This window comes from Gopherus evgoodei, chromosome 3 (genome assembly GCF_007399415.2).
Source record: "Gopherus evgoodei ecotype Sinaloan lineage chromosome 3, rGopEvg1_v1.p, whole genome shotgun sequence".
Lineage (NCBI taxonomy): Eukaryota > Metazoa > Chordata > Testudines > Testudinidae > Gopherus > Gopherus evgoodei.
The window spans coordinates 137630510-137651728 of record NC_044324.1 but is presented as its reverse complement, the minus strand read 5'-3'; the positions used below and the strand labels follow the sequence as shown (position 1 = coordinate 137651728).

At 44.9% G+C, this 21219-nt stretch overlaps 1 protein-coding gene across 6 annotated transcripts in view; it reads right to left on the bottom strand.

Moving 5' to 3' along the window:
• The window catches only part of FGFR1OP (FGFR1 oncogene partner), a 62201-nt gene that overhangs the window by 32287 nt on the left and 8695 nt on the right, over positions 1-21219 (bottom strand). For 4 of the 6 annotated variants that reach the window (XM_030556737.1, XM_030556741.1, XM_030556739.1 and 1 more), the window contains exons 2-5: positions 16211-16264; positions 13806-13860; positions 12974-13062; positions 9122-9256 (exon numbers count right to left, since the gene is read on the bottom strand). In XM_030556737.1, coding sequence (XP_030412597.1) covers positions 9122-9256; positions 12974-13062; positions 13806-13860; positions 16211-16264 — 333 coding nt within the window. The remainder of the gene's footprint in view (positions 1-9121; positions 9257-12973; positions 13063-13805; positions 13861-16210; positions 16265-21219) is intronic. The other 2 variants (XM_030556742.1, XM_030556738.1) reach the window with 2 other exon arrangements.

Genomic DNA, 21219 nt, shown 5'->3' with positions numbered 1-21219 from the left:
TGGCTACTCACCAGAAGACGGTGCAGTATGACTGCAGGCAGGACTGAATATCCATGAGATGAAACTTAAAGAGAATGACCTGGAATCACTCCTATATATGTCCAGGTGCCCCTGACAGACCTCACCGAGGTCAGCTAAAAGAGCACCCAGGAGACAACAACGGCTACCAGTCGTAATGTACCGTCAGCTGCCAAAAGGCAATGAGCTGCTGCTGTGTAGCAATGCAGTGCCATGTCTGCCGGCACTCAGGAGACATATGGTGACAGTGAGCTGAGTGGGCTCCATGCTTGCCATGGTATGGCGTCTGCACGGGTAACAGGAAATAAGGCTTGAAACGATTGTCTGCCATTGCTTTCACGGGGGGGGGGGGGGGCGGGGAGAAACAGGGTAGCTGACAACATGTACCCAGAACCACCAGCGACAATGGTTTTTGACCCATCAGGCATTAGGAGCTCAACCCAGAATTCCAATGGGCGCGGAGACTGCGGGAAAAAAGACGGTTACTCACCTTTGTAACTGTTGTTCTTCGAGATGTGTTGCTCACATCCATTCCAGTTAGGTGTGCGCGCGCCGCGTGCACGCTCGTCGGAGACTTTTTACCCTAGCAACACTCGGTGGGCCAGCAGGTCGCCCCCTGGAGTGGCGCCGGCATGGCGCCTGATATATACCCCTGCTGGCCCGCCCACTCCTCAGTTCCTCCTTGCCGGCTACTCCGACAGTGGGGAAGGAGGGCGGGTGTGGAATGGATATGAGCAACACATCTCGAAGAACAACAGTTACAAAAGGTGAGTAACCGTCTTTTCTTCTTCGAGTGCTTGCTCATATCCATTCCAGTTAGGTGATTCCCAAGCCTTACCTAGGCGGTGGGGTCGGAGTGAGACGTTGCGGACTGCAAAACTGCTGCGCCAAAAGCGGCATCGTCTCTAGCTTGCTGTATCAGCGCATAGTGTGATGCGAAGGTGTGCACAGAAGACCATGTGGCCGCACGGCAGATTTCCTGTATGGGGACATGAGCCAAAAACGCGGCCGAGGAAGCCTGAGCCCTGGTAGAATGGGCGGTCAGGGGTCCCATTGGCACACTGGCCAAGTAGTAACATGTCCTGATGCAGGACGTGACCCAGGATGCGATACGCTGGGAGGAGATTGCCATGCCTCTCATGCGTTCTGCTACTGTCACAAACAAACAATTGTGGTGAATGCCGGAAGGGTTTTGTTCTCTCAATGTAGAACGCGAGAGTTCTTCGGACGTCCAAGGAGTGGAGTTGTTGCTCTCTTCGGGATGAATGCGGCTTTGGGTAAAAGACTGGCAGGAAGACGTCTTGGTTAATATGGAAGGCGGAAACGACCATAGGGAGGAACGCCGGGTGCGGTCGCAGCTGTACCTTGTCCTTATGGAACACCGTGTACGGAGGGTCCACGGTCAGAGCCCGAAGCTCCGAGACTCGCCGGGCCGATGTAATAGCGACTAGGAAGGCCACCTTCCAGGATAGGTACAGCAGCGAGCATGTGGCTAAGGGCTCGAAGGGGGGCGCCATGAGCCTGGTTAGAACCAGGTTCAGGTCCCAAGTAGGGGTAGGCCGTTTGACCTGGGGGTAGAGCCACTCCAGGCCCTTGATAAATCTTGACACCATTGGGTGAGAAAAGACGGACTTGCCAGCCTCGCCTGGGTGGAAGGTGGATATAGCCGCGAGGTGGACGCGTAGGGAGGAGATCGCCAAGCCGTGCTGTTTGAGAGACCACACGTAGTCCAAGATGGTGGGGACTAGTACGGCGAGTGGATCGTGGCTGTGCTGACTGCACCAGCAGCAAAAGCGTTTCCATTTCGCTAGGTAGGTTGAACGCGTGGAAGGCTTCCTGCTGCCCAACAACACTTGTTGTACTGCATCAGAACAGCGCAACTTGGATTGGCTTAACCAGCCAGGAGCCATGCAGACAGATGGAGGGACTGTAGATCCGGATGGCGCATCCTGCCGAAGTCCTGCGTGATCAGGTCCGGCCAAAGAGGTAGGGCAATCGGATTCGCCAGGGACAGATCGAGCAGCATGGTGTACCAAGGCTGCCGCGGCCACACCGGAGCAATCAGGATGAGGCGGGCCTTGTCTCTCCGGACCTTGATCAGGACTCGATGGACGAGAGGGAAGGGTGGGAAGGCGTAGCAAAGGCGACCCGTCCACGGTATGAGAAACGCGTCCGACAGGGAGCCCGGGGAGTGACCCTGCAGAGAGCAGAACACCTGGCATTTCCTGTTCGATCTGGAGGCGAACAGGTCTATCTGGGGAAACCCCCACCTCTGGAAAATGACATAGAGGACGTCCGGACGGATGGACCATTCGTGGGACAGGAAGGATCTGCTCAGGTGATCCGCCAGGGTGTTCCGCACTCCCGGGAGAAAGGAGGCCACTAGATGAATAGAGTGGGCTATGCAAAAGTCCCACAGACGTATTGCTTCCTGACACAGCGGGGAGGACCGGGTCCCGCCCTGCTTGTTGATGTAATACATGGCCATTGTGTTGTCCATGTATACCGCAACACAACGACCGTGCAAATGGCGTTGGAATGTCTGGCATGCTAGGCGAACGGCCCGTAGCTCCCGCACATTGATGTGAAGAGTCAACTCTCTCTGTGACCACAGGCCCTGTGTACGCAGGGTCCCCAGGTGCGCCCCGCAGCCCAGCGATGATGCGTCCGTTGTCAGGGACGCTGATGGCTGTGGGGCGTGAAACGGTAGGCCCGCACACACTTGGGAGGGCATTGTCCACCAGCCTAGGGAGCCTAGAACATTCGGTGGAATCATTACGATTGTGTCTATGGCATCCCTGCGTGGTCGATAGACCGACGCGAGCCAGGTCTGCAACGGGCGCATGCGGAGTCTTGCGTGTCTGGCGACGAAGGTGCATGCGGCCATGTGCTCCAGGAGAGCGAGGCACGTTTGAGCAGATGTGGTCGGGAAGGCCCGCAGGCTTGTGACCATGGACACTATGGCTTGGAATCGGTGCCGGGGGAGGCTGGCCGTCGCGAGGTTGGAGTCCAGCACTGCCCCTATGAATTCTATGCTCCGCGGAGGCACCAGAGTGGACTTGTCCGGACTGATGGTCAGGCCTAGGCTCGCAAACAGCTCCGTGATGATGGCGATGTGTCTGGTCACCTGCTCTTCCGACGTGCCTCGGATGAGCCAGTCGTCGAGGTAAGGGAAGACATGGATACGACGACGTCGCAGGGCAGCAGCGACGACCGCCATACATTTGGTGAATACCCGGGGGGCCGAGGAGAGCCCAAAGGGGAGGACCGTGAACTGGTAGTGGTCCTGATTCACCAGAAAGCGGAGATACCGTCTGTGCGGGAGGAAGATCGCAATGTGGAAGTACGCATCCTTCATGTCGAGAGCGGCGTACCAATCTCCGGAATCCAGGGAAGGAATGATGGTTCCTAATGTTACCATGCAGAACTTGAACTTTTTGATGAATTTTGTTCAGGCCTCGCAGGTCCAGGATGGGTCGTAGGCCCCCTTTTGACCTGGGGATTAAGAAGTACCAGGAATAAAACCCCTTGCCCCTTAGCTCCCTTGGCACCTCCTCTATAGCCCCAATGGACAGGAGCTTGTGAACCTCCTGGACGATAAGTTGCTCGTGAGAGGGGTCCCTGAAGAGGGACGAGGAGGGAGGATGGGAGGGGGGTGGAGAAACAAACTGAAGATGGTAACCAAACTGCACCATGCTCAGGACCCAACGATCCGAAGTCAGCTGGGACCATGACGGTAGGAAGTGGCGGAGGCGGTTGAGGAAATGGAGTGGATCCAGAGAGGGGATTGGTAAGCTGCTCTCGGGTGCACCTTCAAAAGTTCGCCTTGGGTCCCTGCGGTGGCTTTTCGGACCCGGAAGTGTTACCCCTTTGAGGACCTGACTGTCGTCTGCGATTTGGCCGGCCTCGCCTCCGGTTGAAGTCTTGTCTAGGGCGAGGCGGGGGGTAAGTGCGCTGATGGTAAGGGCGGAATGGCCTTCTCTGAGTCTGGGGCGTGTGCATTCCCAGAGAACGCATGATGACCCGGTTATCCTTTAAGCTCTGTAGCCTGGGATCCGTCTTTTCAGAGAAGAGGCCCTGCTGGTCGAATGGCAGGTCCTGGATCGTGTATTGCAGCTCCGGCGGTAGTCCGGAAGACTGCAGCCACGATATATGGCGCATGGCTACGCCCGACACCAGACTCCTCGCTGCTGAATCTGCGGCATCCAAGGACGCCTGTAGCGAGGTTCTGGCGACCCTCCTGCCCTCTTCCAGGAGAGATTAAAATTCCTGTCGTGAGTCCTGAGGGAGCAGCTCTGAAAATTTGCTGACAGCCTCCCAGCTGTCGTGGCTGTAACGGCTCAGGAGGGCCTGCTGGTTCGCCACACGGAGCTGAAGGCCTCCAGCAGAATAAATTTTACGTCCCAGCAAGTCCATGCGCCTGGCTTCCCTGGATTTTGGAGCAGGAGCCTGTTGGCCGTGGCGTTCCCGGTCATTGACTGACTGTACCACCAAGAAGCAGGGAGCGGGGTGTATGTAGAGGTACTCATACCCCTTGGATGGTACCATATACTTCCTTTCCACGCCGCGGGCAGTGGGTGGAATGGAGGCCGGAGACTGCCAGATGGTGTCCGTCTTTGCCTGGATCGACTTAATGAAGGGGAGGGCTACCCTGGTCGGTGCCTCCGCCGAGAGGATGCTTACTACCGGGTCCTCTACTTCCGGGACTTCCTCTACAGGAAGGTTTATGTTTTGGGCCACTCGCCTCAACAGGTCCTGATGTGCCCGGAGATCGATCGGCGGGGGCCCTGATGAAGACGTGCCCGCTACCGCCTCATCCGGGGACGAGGACGAAGACACCCCAGGGAGAAGCGGTTCTTGCACTGAAGCCTCGTCCAGAGGGGCCTCCGTTTCCCGGGAATCCTGCTGCCCCATGGTATCCGTGGGGTCTTCCTCCGTACCTGAGGGGGGGGGGGGCGACTGATTGTGGCCTCTGGTGCACGACGCTCCGATGGGTTGGAGCGAGCTTGTCCCGAAGGTTCGCCCTGGGCTTGGTGGTATGCCCAGGACGTCCAAAACGACCATTGAGGTGGACCCTGGTCCGTGCGGGCGTGCACATCTGAACCCCCGTAAGAGGCGCTGTCCAGATGGGACGAAGCGGACGAGTGCCTCGAAGGCCAGGGAGGAGCCGCCGATGACTGTGGCAGGCCTCTGCGCATCCCGACGTCGCTGCGCGGTGCCGGTGAACGGTACCGGGAGTCATGGCGGTACCGTGATCTAGACCGGGACCTGCTACCGGCTCGGTGCCGGGAGGTCAACCGGTGCCGTCCACTGCGGTGCCGGGATCGCCTGCAGTATGAACGTCGGTGCCGTGATCTAGACCGGTGCCGCGAGTACGACCGGTGTCCTGGGACTGCGAGCGGCGTCTAGATCTCGAGCGGCGACGCTGTGAGTGGTCCCTTGATTTAGATCGGGACCGCTGCTCGGTAGTGCCTGGCGAATGCGGCCGTACCATGGCGGGCTTGTCCAGCGATTGTATAACCTGCACCGGTGGTGCCGGGGGTTGGGGCAGCTCAGGCTCTGTCAATGCGATGTTGTCGCGTGCCGCTGAGAAGGTCTCCGGCGTGGAGGGCGAGACGAGCTCGACCCCTGTCCTCACCGGGGAGCTGAATGGCACCGGACTCAACGGTCTCTGAGGGGCCGGAGTCGACGGTGCGGCGATGCTCGGTGCCGCGGCAGATGACGGTGCCGGGCGGTCAGATTTCGAGGCACGTTCTGACTGTGGAGCAGTTGCAGGCACCGCAGGAGCCCTGAGCTTTTTGCTCCTCGGGGAGAGGGAGCGTTGCCGGCTAGGGTGCCGGGCCGGTGCCGAGCGGGAAGTTGGAGCCCTCGCCGGCGCCGGGCGGTCCGGAGCGGAGGAGACACTTGGGCCCGGTGCCGGAGTCGGTGCCGACGTTGGGGGAGTCAGCGCTGCCTCCATCAGGATCTGCTTCAGGCGACTGTCCCGCTCCTTCTTAGTTCGGGGCTTGAACGCCTTGCAGATCCGACACTTGTCCACAAGGTGGGACTCGCCTAGGCACCTCAGACAGGAGTCGTGCGGGTCTCCTGTTGGCATCGGCCGATGACAGGCCGCACAAGGCTTAAAGCCGGGTGAACCGGGCATGGGCCCCGGCACCGCGGGGAGGAAAAAGAGGCGAACCCCCGATCCTCAGTATAACTATTTACAACTATACTTACTTAACTTTATAACTACAACTAACACTATAATAACTGAACTATATACACTAGACTACAGAAGAGTGAAACGCTAGGGAGGTGGAGAACGGCTAGGCATGCTCCACAGTTCCAACGACCGACACGGGCGGTAAGAAGGAACTGAGGAGCGGGCGGGCCAGCAGGGGTATATATCAGGCACCATGCCGGCGCCACTCCAGGGGACGACCTGCTGGCCCACTGAGTGTTGCTAGGGTAAAAAGTCTCCGACGAGCGTGCACGTGGCGCGCGCACACCTAACTGGAATGGATATGAGCAAGCACTCGAAGAAGAACTGTGCCTTGGTACTATGGATGCACTCCGCCAAGTTAATGGCCTTAATGGTCTTGGAGTTGGGACACACACAATCAACTGTATAAAATTTATTTCTAAAAAAAATTGACTTCTATAAATTCAACCTAATTTCATAGTGTAGACATCTCCTTAGAAACCAAGTAGTAAATACTGTATTAGTCTACATCTCACACTGAATGTTTTTAATTCTGATGCAATCAACAAACAAAAAAAAAATCAGAATTCATCATTGCATCCTCTTAACACATGTTGAATACTTTTCTTTTTATATTAAATTGCTGTTAACATAACACTTTATGATGAAGCACAGTAGATAGAACACTTCTGATTAAGCAGTTGTACAGAATCTCATTCCATTCCTAATCGTAATGGAAACCTGTTCTCATTTTCTATAAAAGACATTTTAGTAATTAAATCTATTTTGAAAAAAAAATTGTAAAAAGAAATAAGGCTATATCTACACTGTGTACTGTACAGTGGTGCTGCTATACTGGTGTGGCTCTAAGTTACGCAGTGTAGCCGCTCCTTGTTGGCATGAGAGTTCTCCTTCCAACAAAATAAAACCACCCCCCGAAAGCTTTGTTGGCAGGCGAGTATCTCCCACCGACAGAGCACTGTCTACATTGGTGCTTTTCATTGGTAAAACTTTCGTCTGTCAGGGGAGTGTTTTTTCACACCTTTGACCAAAATATCTTTAGTTTATGCTAGTGACAGGGTTAAGTTACATGTTCAGATTTTCCTATTTTAACAAAAACAGCTTGTATATATGTTTCTTGACTTTAAAAATACAGGCTGCATGCGATGAATTAAACAATGAGTCTCTCCAGACAACAAGCACATAGAAACCAACAGCTTGTGGGACTGCTGAATTTGTTTCTGATTGAGCAATGATACTAGGAAGGCAGTTGTGACGCTCAAGTATCTTACATGAACCAACTGTAAGAAAGGAAGCAGCAACTAATGACACAGGGAGCCTAGAGAAAGGAGCAGAGATTCCTATAGAACTTCCCTATAACTTACACTTAGCTACAATCAGATCTAGCCCTGAAGGAGGAGGGAGAAGTTAGAACTGGCAATGCTGTAGCTGTTTTGGAAAGGAAGCAGTATTTCTTAATATATATTCAAATATAAATGCTTAATGAGTTATCTCAAAAGCAGAACATAATTTAGACCAAATGTAACTCAATTAAGATAGACCTGAAGTTCAAGTTTGGCAAGACAGAGGACTTTGTTCTCTTGGTTGGAGGCCATGCAAAAGTTGCACTTCGTGAGAATTTACCATATAGAAGGCAGGTTTCTAAAAATATTTAGTGTTTTATTTTGTTCCTTTGGACTACCGTTTACAGTAAAATGGACATCTGTGCTTACATATAATCCAATACACCAGCGAGCATAGTATTTAAGTGCCATGTATTGTAGGTGTATATACCATAAAAAGCACTGAGAATTTTAAGTTTGCACAGTTACAGCTTTCATTTCCTGATCTTTGAGTTTTTAACTGCATATGCTACTGCCACAACCTGCTTCAGCTGCGTCTCCACTGCAGACATCTGTAAAGCAACAACATGATCTTCACCACATATTTACAAAGCACTGTTGCTTTGATACAGCTTCCAGAATGGAATCCTGTCAGACTCTGTTCTCCATTTCTTTGGAAAATATTTCTCAAGCAAACTCTTGTAGCCCTTTTATTTCCACTCCTCTAAAAACATTAGTTTCTTTTGGAATGGTTCCTTATTTTCAGTTCATTGAATTTTTTTGTACAAAGTTTCTCACTAATTGCTGCCACCACTTATAAACAAAAATATCGTTTATGTGTTGGATGATTAAAAAGCATCTTCACAGGTCTGATCCTGCTCCTATTGAAGACAATAGCAAAACTCACAACGGGTTCAATGGAGCAGGATCAAGCCATAAATTCGTAGATTGGTAAAATAAAAATAAAAGAAAAATCCACACTGCTGGCACTGGCCTTGCTGTTACTCATTGCAGCTTTATTCATTTTTCTTCTTCTTTTGGGACATCTCTCAAGCTACTTACTCCCCAAGATTGAGAATCCTGCACAAATGGTATCTTGCTAAATAAAGATAAAAATACTTACATGCAATTTGTTTTCTCTGAAGATACAACCTTGCAGGGCTCTCACTCACTTCCACTCAGAAGTGAAGATATTTATGGATGCGTCTCAATTTTTATAATTTGTTTTCTTTTTTAATTTGAGGTATACTCTTGCTTGTGTGTTCATTTTGTATTGGTTTATCATGGAAACTGCAACCAAAGGAACTGTCTGGAACATTTAGATGGTGATATTTATAGGTGTCAAGAAATGGCAGATGATTACCAGTAGGGGGCCTGCCCTTTCCATCTACGACTGCCCTCAAGGGTCAAAATACCCTAACAGCTAAGACCCAGGAATGAAAGTCCTTAAGGTGGAAACTCTCTCTTAAGATACCATACAACGTATTCCAACAGTTCATCCCTAAGACGACAAGCAGTTTATAAACTACATAAAAATGTATATTGTAAAAAAAGTGTAATGCATTTTAACAATACTTACTTCTCCACCACTGGAGCCCTTTTTCTGCTGACATCTTCTGACCACTTCCAACAATAAGGGGCCACCTACAGTACCTTCTGCTTCTATAATTCCTAAATCTCGGGCTAAATTCTCTCGCCCTTCAAGCCCATTTAGCTGGAAAAAAGTTAACATATAATCTTAAATTTAAATGAAAGTGGTAAACTTTTAGGGGTTAGCACAGCAACAATTTGACCATCCAATCAAGATTTCCCAGTCACAATCATGTACATATCAGGACTAACTGACACTGAACAGCAATCTTATTTTATACCACATTATAGAACTTACAAAAACAAAACAAATAAATATTCCACGTCACTTAACACAGAATTAAGATTAAAATAATTTTATAGTCAAGTTATTTTAGTCTATTACCTTTTAAAACTGGGTCATACCATACTTCAACCAATGATTCTGCAACAAGCTCAGCACAAATGGACCACGGCCTCCATGCAGGGTTTCAGTGACTTCAATGGAACTGTGCAAGCACATGGCTTCACCTATGTGGAGCAGTATGCAGAATCAAAGCCTTAATTTCCAGCCTCTATGGGTCCAAAAAATCAGATTTTAACGAATGACCCAGATGAAAATTTGTCCTAATCTTTTTTCCAAATTCCTTTGTTCTCAACATCAGCAACAAGATTATAGAATAGCTTGTTAATCAGTTCAATAAAAAAAGAACAAAGGTAGCTCTAAATTCAATTTTTACACATGTAGCTGAGAGACAAAAATGTGATAGTATGGTTTGTCCAAGTTTCACTGACACGAGTACAGAATGACTACAAATGGCATCCTTCCTCTAATTCTTAAGGTGACTTAATGGGAGCTGTAGCCCTCTCTTCAAAAATACAGGGAAATCAAACACTAAATTTTACTTGTGATGTAGACATCATCTCATTCAAAACAGACTAAAATCGCCAACATATTTTACATAGGCAGCTTGATGAGCCATCACAACTATATAATCATTTAGTCCGTAAAGGCCTGGATTTACTCAAATCAAAAACCTTGAGTTGAGAATATCTATACAACCCTCTAATTCTCTGAATTACTCAATCCCATTAAATTAGGGGTCTACTACTACAGAAATAACTGCACAAAATGTATTACTTCGTTCTAGGATCATATAAAAGAGAGTGTGCTGTGAGGAAACAAAATCAATAGCAAATACAGTAAATAAATTATGGAAAGTTACTGAAAGATAAACAGATTTCAAAAGAGATTATAATCTGAAAAATGACTATAAATGTGCCATTGTAGAACTCTATATTTATTTTATTTCAATACAGCTCCTTATCAAACATGCTCATTTTACAAAGAAAGATTCCCACTTTTACCATACCCCAAAAATGCCAGTCTCACAATCTCAATTTGGATTTTGAGAGTCAAGCTGGGTCTTTTTCTTATCATTAATCAATCTAAAACTATGCTTTTCCTTAAGTTTGCAGAGGTATAACTGACGGTAAAAAAAAACAAACCCAAAAAACAAACAACTGTTGATAACACAACAAAGAGAACTCAGCCTGCATTCTCAGCTATGTTGGTTCTGTAGGGGTAACAGAAGCAGTGTAGTAACAGCATTTTTGGCTACTGAACTCAGCAGATGTGACTCTAGAGACAGCAAGGGAGAAAATTGTTAGTAGGAAGTGCCATTTTCAGAACAGATCTTCATTTTATGTAATGAATAGGGAATAGTTGAAATATTTCTCTAGTATACAAGCTCCTCTTAATCAGAGCTGATTCTGAAGACACATGAAGCTGAGGACATTTAGCACAGCATGGGAATCTAGGTGGTTTTAGGATTAAGTCAGTTGCAGAAGATTTTTCTGAATTTTCTTCTGCGAAACAGGGCTAAAGTCCTTCCACTAGGATTTAATATGAATCACTAGTTTTTATCTGTTTATCTAGACTGAATTAACAAATGCCTTATATCTAGCCACTTTTTAAAATGGATATGAAATCAATATTCCATTCACGTGAAAAAAATTCATTCTTGCTCAAATTCAAGCTTAAATAACTAGTTTAGCAACGATTCTAGAAAACTAAACTGAAAAGTGATCAATAAGAATAAAAACTTTGTGAAGGAATAAACGTTTGTTTTAAAAAACAAATGAAAAATATTTTCAATTAGAAATAATCAACGTCATATACAAGTATTTTATAATTGAAAAAGTGTTTAGAAGACATAGCTAAATATAGGGGGGGAGGGATAGGTCAGTGGTATGAGCATTGGCCTGCTAAACCCAGGGTTGTGAGCTCAATTCCTGAGGGGGCCACTTAGGGATCTGGGGCAAAATCAGTACTTGGTCTTGCTAGTGAAGGCAAGGGACTGGACTCGACTCAATGACCCTTCAGGGTCACTTCCAGTTCTAGGAGATGGGTATATCTCCATTATTAAAAAATAGTACTAATTAAAAAAAAAAAAAAAAGAAAGAAAGAGCCATTTTCAGACTCCTCTTCCTGTAACAGAATTGTAGGCCAATACCCCAAGCACATAACTTTGTTGCTTATTGTATTGTTTGGCTCACTTGCCTACAATCAATCACTTGTTTTTCCTACAGTTTCTCTTACAGCAGAACCACTTTCCAACATTATACAGTGAGTTATTTTACTCTCAATTCAGTATTGCTGCATTGATAGTGTGGAAGCAGGGAAAGAAAGAGATGGTTTCAGTGCAGTCATTTAAGTGTCAGAGACAAAGCAACTGTTCTGTCAAGTCTTAGCCTAATATCAAGAGACCTGTAGAAGCAGGGCTCACGTAAAGCGAGTGGAAAACAGCAGAATAGTCAGCGTGACCTAACCTTGAGATGACGTTTGAGAAGAGAAAGTGAGAAAATACTGGAATAGATAGCAAATAGCCTAAATAAAATGCAGGTGTTTTGAATTAATGCATGTCACAAAGAGGTATAAATGCTTGTGTGATTTTGCTTGTACCTTGGAGAAACTGAGGCAGGGATGTTCTCTGTTAGCTGTGTTCTTCCCTTGCAATTGCATGTCCTGAATAAAGCTGTCTCTGATTTTGTTGCTTCCAACCTGAGAGTGGAGTTCAATTCTTCCACCATAGAGACGTAAAATTTGGCACACAGGCCAAAGGAACGTCACTATTTGATTAATAGAATCCCTGACTATTATGAGCACAGATAGCTCCACAGACAAAAAACTGATTTATTTAAAAATGATAGAGGAAGAAAAGAATTGATGAAGCACTTATGCTTTTAGCAGAGTCAACTTTAAAAAAAAAAAAACAACCACCACCTATGAATAATTAATTACATAAGCATCCTTTTTCTGTACTTGTGACAGTCTATGGCTTGGGTTAGCATAGGGATACATGTACACATTACTAAGTTCTAGCTCATATTCAGGGCCACTCGGGTGGCGAGGGGGCACAAGAGTTTTTCAGGGCACCTGGAGCGGATCCTTCACTCGCTCCGGGGGCCCCAGAAAATTATCGCAGGGCCCCGGGAGCTTCTTCCGTTCTGGGTCTTTGGTGGCAATTTTGCGGCGGGGGGTCCTTCCACTCCAGGACCCGCCGCCGAAGTGCTGGGTCTTTGGCGGCAATTCAGCGGCGGTGGTCCCCTGCCGTGGGTCTTTGGGGCACTTTGGCAGTGGGAGAACCCTCCCCCCCACATAATCACCGCCAAAGCGAGGGCTCCCCACTGGCAAAGACCCCAGGCCCCCTGAATCCTCTGGGCAGCGCTGCTGATATTTAGCATATAAATTTCAGTATCTGGCATAGACCAAAACCAAATCCAATAAAGCTTCTGCATTTGTTCATTTCAGATTCTAACAGTCAGGTTAGCATATGATTAAAAACAGTAACTTCCTTACTGTGCTTGATTCAGGCTGAAAAACAGCCAATGTAAAGTCAAGATTGAAAAACTGAAGAAATTCTGCAACAAGACCAGCAACCAAGCGACCTAAAAGGAAAAAGGAAAAAAATCATTTGGCACATCAAACAGAAATAAATTATCTTATATTAAGGACCTGATTTTTAAGAGATCCTCAATCTGGTCTCCTCTGGCCACCCATAATTCTGCAGGCGTGGTTTAGTTATTTAACTACCTAATCCTCAATCCAAATCAGGAAGACATTTAAATTAAACCAAAACTGCTGGAGCAAGACTCAAGGCTCCTTCTAAAATTTATGCTCCATTTAATCTTTTTAAAAAATAAATAAATAAAATAATATAAAAATCTAGCTCAAAGACATCTTATTCTTGGTGTCTGTTCCACACACACTTTTAATGCTGTAGCTCTACAATCTACTTTCGTATTACAGCTTCAGGTTGCTGTTTCTGCTGCGCTACAAAGGGTCAACTGAATTATTGTAAATCAACAAATGACAAAACAAATGGAAAAAAATGTCCTCGGCAATTAATTCAAATACCTACAGAAATCAGTCCTCTCAACTGAGACTATGGCAATAACAGAATATTAGCTTTAAAAACTCTGGACTCAATCTTGACTTCAGCATGTGCAATGGTAGTTTTGATATTTTAGCTAATGGGAGCAGGACTGGCTTCTATCTTTACTGCAAATCTGTTTATGACCAACATCAGGATCATATTGCAAAACAAGAACAAATGGATTTACCTTCATTTTCTTCAAAATATTTGTCATATCTGAGGAATGTATAAGTTAATGAACAGGGAAGAGCTTACCATTTTTTGTATTTAGAAACTTTTTCAAGCTTTCATTTACCAGGGGTGTTTTGTTCTGTTGAAAGATGAAAAATCAAGGACAATTAATAAGGATTTCGCTGTACTGCAAAGAAATTTAACACCTCATCAAGAGTTTTGGGCATACTGGCCTCACAGCTTAAACAATCCACTTTACCAAATAAAATGTGCTTTCAGACTAAGTGTACTAGCAGTAATTAGTAAAGCAGCACATTTAGATGGCCATAATTAAGGCTGTCTTGATATTTCTGTTACAAACCCCCAGGGGATTATAGTTTGGCTATAGAAACATTATTAGAAGATAGGAATAGTTCATCAGGTTATGGATTTTTATGTTTTGCCATACAGTGAAGAAAAAATTACAAGTTTAGCAGTCGAGCAAAACAACTACTGAAAAATAGAAGTTTGTCAATTTTATTTTGTAGGGCTGTCGCTTAATCGCAGTTAACTCACTCCATTAATGCAAAAAAAAATTTCATTGGGACTAATCAGCTTTAATCGCACTGTTAAACAATAGAATCCAATTGAAATTAAATATTTTTGAATTTTTTCCTACATTTTCAAATATATTGATTTCAATTGCAACACAGAATACAAAGTGTACACTGATCACTTTATATTATTTTTATTAAATATTTGCATTGTAAAAATGATATACAAAAGAAACAGTATGTATCAGTTCACCTCATACAAGTACTGTAGCGCAATCTCTTTATCATGAAAGTTGAACTTACAAACGTAGAATTATGTACAAAAAAAAAAACAACAATGTAAAACTTTAGAGCCTACAAGTGTACTCAGCCAATTGCTCCGACAAACAAGTTTGTTTACATTTACAGGAGATAATTCTGCCCTCTTCCTTATTTACAATGTCAACAGAAAGTGAGATCAGGCATTTGCATGGGACTTTTGTAACCAGCATACTCATAGACTCTAGGACTGCCATGCCAGATATCATGCCAGATATACATGCAGGGGCATACAAACATCTATTGTTGTTTAACTGTACGATTAATCGCACACTTGGGTTGTTTTTAATTGCTTGACAGCCCTACTATTTTGCACTTGCTCTGTTTTTTAAAATAGAATTTGCAGATTCTTCAGGAAAATATGGACTAAACTATTAGTTAACATGGGATTACTAAACAATTTTATGTTCTATTTTTTGCAATATCTTCCTGCAAGTGTCTAAGTGCTAGTTTCCCCTACTAGATCTGTTCTATTTAACTTACATTTTAAAATCAAGGAGAAATTAACGTGCAGTTTTTGGTTTGAAAAAAATCAGTATACTATTTAGATAATACCAAATTCTAAACCAAGATCACCAGCATACCAAAATGTTACTGTTCATGAATCAGTCTAAAAATGATGTCTGTACATCTCCAGGGACAACCTCTGTCTGTGTTAACTATTGCTGCAGAGTCACCAAAAGCACAAAAAGCACAGAAATTTGCAAATGAGAAATATGTTTTCTTAAAAACTTTACATTTATAATTCAGAGGCTCTAATTTTAAATGTAAGCTTATACATGAGTAAACTGATAACGTTCCTTTAGAAAGTTTTTAAAAAAATGCAGAAGTACTCTTGGTAACTGCATGCATTAATTAATTTTTCATAATGTGCTTTTTGAAAGTATTTCCATCTTTTACATTTCAGAAGTCTTATGATCGGATATGATATTGATCGGATCAATAAGAAGCATTTTAAAGGAATTTCTGAACACACTTGAAGGATTGGTGTATCTTTTTTAGATGTTTGTAGTGTTGTTGAAGTCGTGTTGGTCCCAGGATATGACAGAGATAAGGTGGGTGCGCTAGTATCTTTTATTGGACTAACTTCCACTGGTGGAAGAGACAAGAGTTCTTCTTCAGGGACCTGTGAACCTCAAAAGCTTCTCTCTTCCAGCAACAAAAGCTGGTCCAATAAAACATATTACCTCGTCCACCTTGTCTCTCTCCTATCCTCTTTAGAGTCATTCTGGACAACTGGGTAACACGCTATTTGAAAACTAGCCAAGATCAATATTTACCCAAGAGAGCTAACCGATTGTGAATGAGATGTTATGAATCTAACCAGATCTTATAAAAAGGAAAAAATAGAAAAGACAGTTTTTTATATTTTTCAGTGAATACATTCCAACACTTTGTGTCAGTGTTGTAACCAAACATCTAAAAAACTAGAAAATTTTGAGTAAAATCTTGATATTTCTGTTGTCATATCTAAAGCCTGATCCTGTTACTACTGAAATCAGTAAGAATTTAAGGTTAACAACATACTTTTTGGCAAAGTGACAAAAAACGAACTTTTTATTTGTATTTTTGTACTTTTTATTGCATTAAATGTTTATTGAAAGCTGACGTAGAAATTACATTATTTTATCTCCTTACCTCTACTCTTTCTTGCTCTTCAAGTGCCAAAAATACAGCTGCTCGTAGTTCTGCCTACCAAATTAAAAAAGAAACCGTATTTTTGCAGTCACTATTTTCTCCCCACAATTCGAATATAAGAAGCAACAAGTAGCCTGCCAGGTATTTGTTTAAACTGACCCCAGCTACTTCCGGAGGTATTTGTATTGAATTTAATACACCTAAATGTCATCATTATATTAAACGTGTCTTCTACTGTCAGGGTGGGATTTTTTTATTTTTATTTTTAAAAACACCACACTGCCTAGGAGGGGACTGGGCACCTAATTCCTATTAATTTTGAATACAAGTTGGACATTTAAGTCCTTTATGTGTCTTTGAAATGCCCACATTTAATATACATTTCTATGACAAGGAAATGTACACAAACAATATACTCAAAGATTAAGAAAATGTTAATAACAAGATATAGATATTTCTGCAGTGTCTGGTCAGGAGACATGCAACAGAATCTAAACTCATGAATCTGGGCAGTATTCAAGGTATAAAATAATCTCTGTAAAATGAGTATAGCTTTATTTTTTTGGCTTCATTTTCATTCATCGATCGATTTTTCTTCTTGAACATTCAAATTTAAGTCTTGCATAAATACTTCCTTATGTTTGAGTCTCCCTACAGCCTTTATACAATATTCCAAGGTACAGCATTTTGTTCTATCCTTGCATTTGTTGAAAAATAAAAAAATCATAGCTTTGATCATACCAATGAACCTTCATCCATTTAGATGATGAACTACCTGCTAGGTGCAAAGGTTGCAAATCTCTCAAGTTATCTAGGCAGATATGTGCAGTGCTGGGAGGAGCTGGTGGTCATAGTACATGTAGGTACCAATGACATAGGGAAAAGTAGGGGAGAGGTCATGGAGGCCAAATGTAGGCTGGTAAGTAAGAGATTGAAGTCCAGGACCTGCATGACAGCATTTTCTGAAATGCTTCCAGTTCCATGTGCAGGACCAGTTAGTTAGAAACGCAGGGTCTGAGTGCATGGATGAGACAATGTGTATGGAGGAGGGTTTAGGTTTATTACAAACTGGGGGACCCTTTGGGAAAGAAGGAGCCTATACAGGAAAGATGGACTCCACCTAAACCAAAACAGAACAAGACTGCAGGCATATAAAATTAAAAAGGTTGTAGAGTTTTTAAAATAAGGCCTGGGGGAAAGCAAACAGCTGTGGAGGAGCATACAGTTCAGACTGAGACATCCCTTAAGGGAGCATCTATTAATGGGAAGTCTATATTCTAGTAAGGAGGACAGGTTAGAAATTGATAAAGCACAGACAGGAATCAAACAGAAACAGTCAAATGAAAGAGTCCCATTCAATTACATCAGATCATGGCAGACACCTAAAAAGTGACAAACTTAATAAGTGTTTGTATACAAATGGCAGAAGTCTAAATACTAAGATAGGTGAATTTGAGTGCCTGATATTAAATGAGGATATTGATATAATAGGAATCACAGAAAGTTGGTGGAATGAGGATAATAAATTGGACATGGTAAGCATACAAAATATATAGAAATGACAGAGTAGGTTATGTTGGTGCAGGAGTGGCACTATATGCAAAAGAAAGCAGAGTAAAATATAGTCAAAATCTTAAATAAAATTAAACTATACCACAGAATCTCTATGGCTAGAAATTTGATGCTTGAATAATAAGAGTATAACAGTAGGAATATGCTACTAACCACATGACCAGGATGGTGATAGTGACTGTGAAATGCTTTGGCAGATTAGAAAGGCTATAAAAATAGAAAACTCAATAATAATATGGGATTTCAACTATCCCCATCGTGACTGAGTATGTCACTTCAGGACGGGATGAAGAGATAAAAGTTTCTAGATACTGTGACGACTCCTTGGAGCAGCTGGTTCTGGAACTCCAAAGGGGAGAGGAAATTCTTGATTTAGTCTTAAGTGGAACACAGTATCTGATCCAAGAGGTGAATACAGCTGAATCGTTCAGTAATATCAACTATATCATAATTAAATTTAACATCCTTGTGGGAGTAGTGGTGGGGAGAAATACCAAAGCAGCACATCATACTAGCATTTAACTTCAGAAAGGGAACCTACACAAAATGAGTGAACTAGTTAGATGGAAATTAAAGGGTACCATCACAAAAGAGAACTGCCTGTAAGCTGCATGGAAACTTGGACCCAAAGGCTTTCCATACAGTTGGGGTTCCAGAGGCAATCACAGATTAGTAAAGCTAATTTCAGTACCAGGCAAATTGGTTGAAACTATAGTAAAGAACAGAACTATCAAACATTTAGAAGAAAATAATTTGTTGGGGAAAAATTAACATGGCTTTTGTAAAGGGAAATCATACCTCACCAATCTATTAGAATTCTTTGAGGAGATCAAGGAACATGTGGACAAGTATGATACAGTGGATATAGCGTACTTGGTATGACATTCTGTACCTTGGGGGAGCACCCTGTAACTCCCCATATACAGATGAGGGATATAATTATATTACACATAAAGCATGCCTTGTAAGGTATCATGGGAAAAATTATGATCTGCTGAAAGTCATTTCTTTCTCCATATATGTATATAATTAATGCATATGAAGTTATGAGAATTGTGTTGTATGGCTGTCACTAAGGGCATGTCTTCACTAGCAACGTTTAAGCGCTGTCATGGGAGTGCTTTAATGTGGCTTGTGTAGTCACGGCATAGCTCTCTCCCAGCGCTCAAACACGAAACAAACCACAACCTCCATGAAGGAAGCAGCTCCCACCACTGAAGCACCATCTACACTGGCACTTTACAGTGCTGAAACTTGCAGCGCGGTGGGTGTGTGTGTGTGTGTGAGAGAGGAGAGAGAGAGAGAGAGAGATTCAATATATGTTTTCTGAACACAAGTTAAGAAGACAGAAAATTACTGGGGTTTTTGCCCCTCACAGAAGTTGAAATGACAATATTTCAGGCACAGCAGTTACTATAATAAAAGTTTTCTAGTAGAAGGCTTCTCCAGACACAATATTCCCAGCAAAGATTTCCCTCTAGTGGGAATGTTCAATGTTTACAATTGCATTTGACAGTAAAAGTTCATGAAGTGCTTGATTTTTTCTGGGAATGTTGGGTAACAGCCCTTGTGAATCAGTCAACTTTTCTTAAAAAAAATCAACTAAGTAATTATATTATTCTTACAAATTTAAAGAATATGGTTAACTTCCCCACCAGCACCTAACATTTAAAGTTTACTTCATTTTGTTTCTTTACAAGTCACCTAATTTCCTTGTTGGTTTCAAACAGATTTCTCTCACTCTACTAATGCCATAGAAGCCAGATGCACTTACAGCAGGTTAAACAAAGCATTCCCTAATCAGACTGAACACTTGAAGTATTCTCTTAATTGTTTATTAATGGAAGACAGGAACTAGTGCATAAGGGGGTACGAGTCTCAGCTCCTTAGGCAGGTTAAGAGGCAAACTCAGTGGTTCTCTACGATACAGGATGAGTAATTCTCTCCAGACACCTTGGTACTCCTTCCAAACATCCCTAAAAGAAGAGGGCCTCTGGCAGGGTGACCAGACACCCGATATTATTGGAACAGTCCCAATTTTAGGAGACTTGTCCCGTATCCCAACCTTACATCAGTTGGGACACACTTTGTCCCGATATCGGGATCGTCTGGTGGAGAAGCACCACACGCTGCCACCTGTGCTGCTCACCTCTTCTTCCTGGGGCAGCTCCCGGCACCTGCCCACTGGCAGAAGCCTGCAGTGCAGCCCCAGGCACAGAGGCAGCAGACAGAGAGCCTCCCCGCCCCAACCTGCGACCCTAGGAGCCAGAGGGATCTGCCTGCCAGATGCTTCCTGGGAGCTGCTCCAGGTAAGCACCATTGGGACTCCCCATCTCAGCCTCTGACAGGTCCCTCTGACTCTTGGCCGAGGGGTGGGGGGTAAGGGGGCGGCAGCTCTGCATGCTGCCGGTGCCTGTAAGGCCCGCTCTGTGACTCTGGCAGCTCCCATTGGTGCCTTTCCCAGCCAATGGGAGCCACCAACCACAAAGCTCGTGCTTCTGGCAGGTGCAACACGTGGAGAATCTGGAGACTCCCCTCCCCACTCTCAGCCTAGGAGCCAGAGGCCTCCCAGCAGGGCTCGTGAGTGCAGCCAGGGAAGGGGGCAGGATGTGATGGTGAGTGTCTGGGAGGTGTGTGTGGGGTGCTGGGCTGTGAGGGTGTGGAGGCCACTGGGCAGTGCGGGAGGTTTGTGTGTTTTGGGGTGCTAGGCAGTGGGGGCCTGTTGGAGGGGGTGCTGGGAAGTGGGGGAGATCTGTGTGTGTCAAGGCACTGGGCAGGCTGTGTGTGTGTGGGCCATTGTGTAGCTGTGGTGGTAGGGCTGTGGAGAAGGGCACTGGGAGGGAAAATCTGTGTGTATTGGGAAACTAGCGAGTTGAGGGGGGTTCTGTGTGAGGTGCTGGGCAGCTCTGGTGGGGCTGTGGGCGGGGCGGTATGCACAACACTGTGCATTTGTTGTGGGGGAGCTCTGGGCATAGTGGGTCCAGGGAGCACAAGGCATAATGGATCCAGGGGGCACTGGGCAGGGGAGCTGTGTGGCGCAGCATGGGCCCACCCCCAAAAGGAAGGGGCATGCTGGTAGAACAGGTCTAGGCGGACCAGCGTGCCTCTGGCCATGCCATGCATGCCCCAGGCCAGTCCAGCCCCTCCTGATGCTCATCTCCTCAAATGAATGCAGTGGTGGGTCCCAGCAGTGCTTATTTGAAGTGGCTCCCAGGAAGCAGCTGGCAGGTCCCTGAGGTAAGTGTCAGAGGATGCATCTTCCTCCCCAGCAGATGTGTGCAGACCGGTCCACCTTGCTCATGGCAGAGCCAAGGAAAGGAGGCACCTGCCTCTCTGCACATGCTGATTCTACACAGAGCAGGCTGGGGCTGAGCACTGCTAACCTGCTGCCCAGTTCACTTACCCACATTAGCAAGCAGGGATTGCACTTGGCAGCG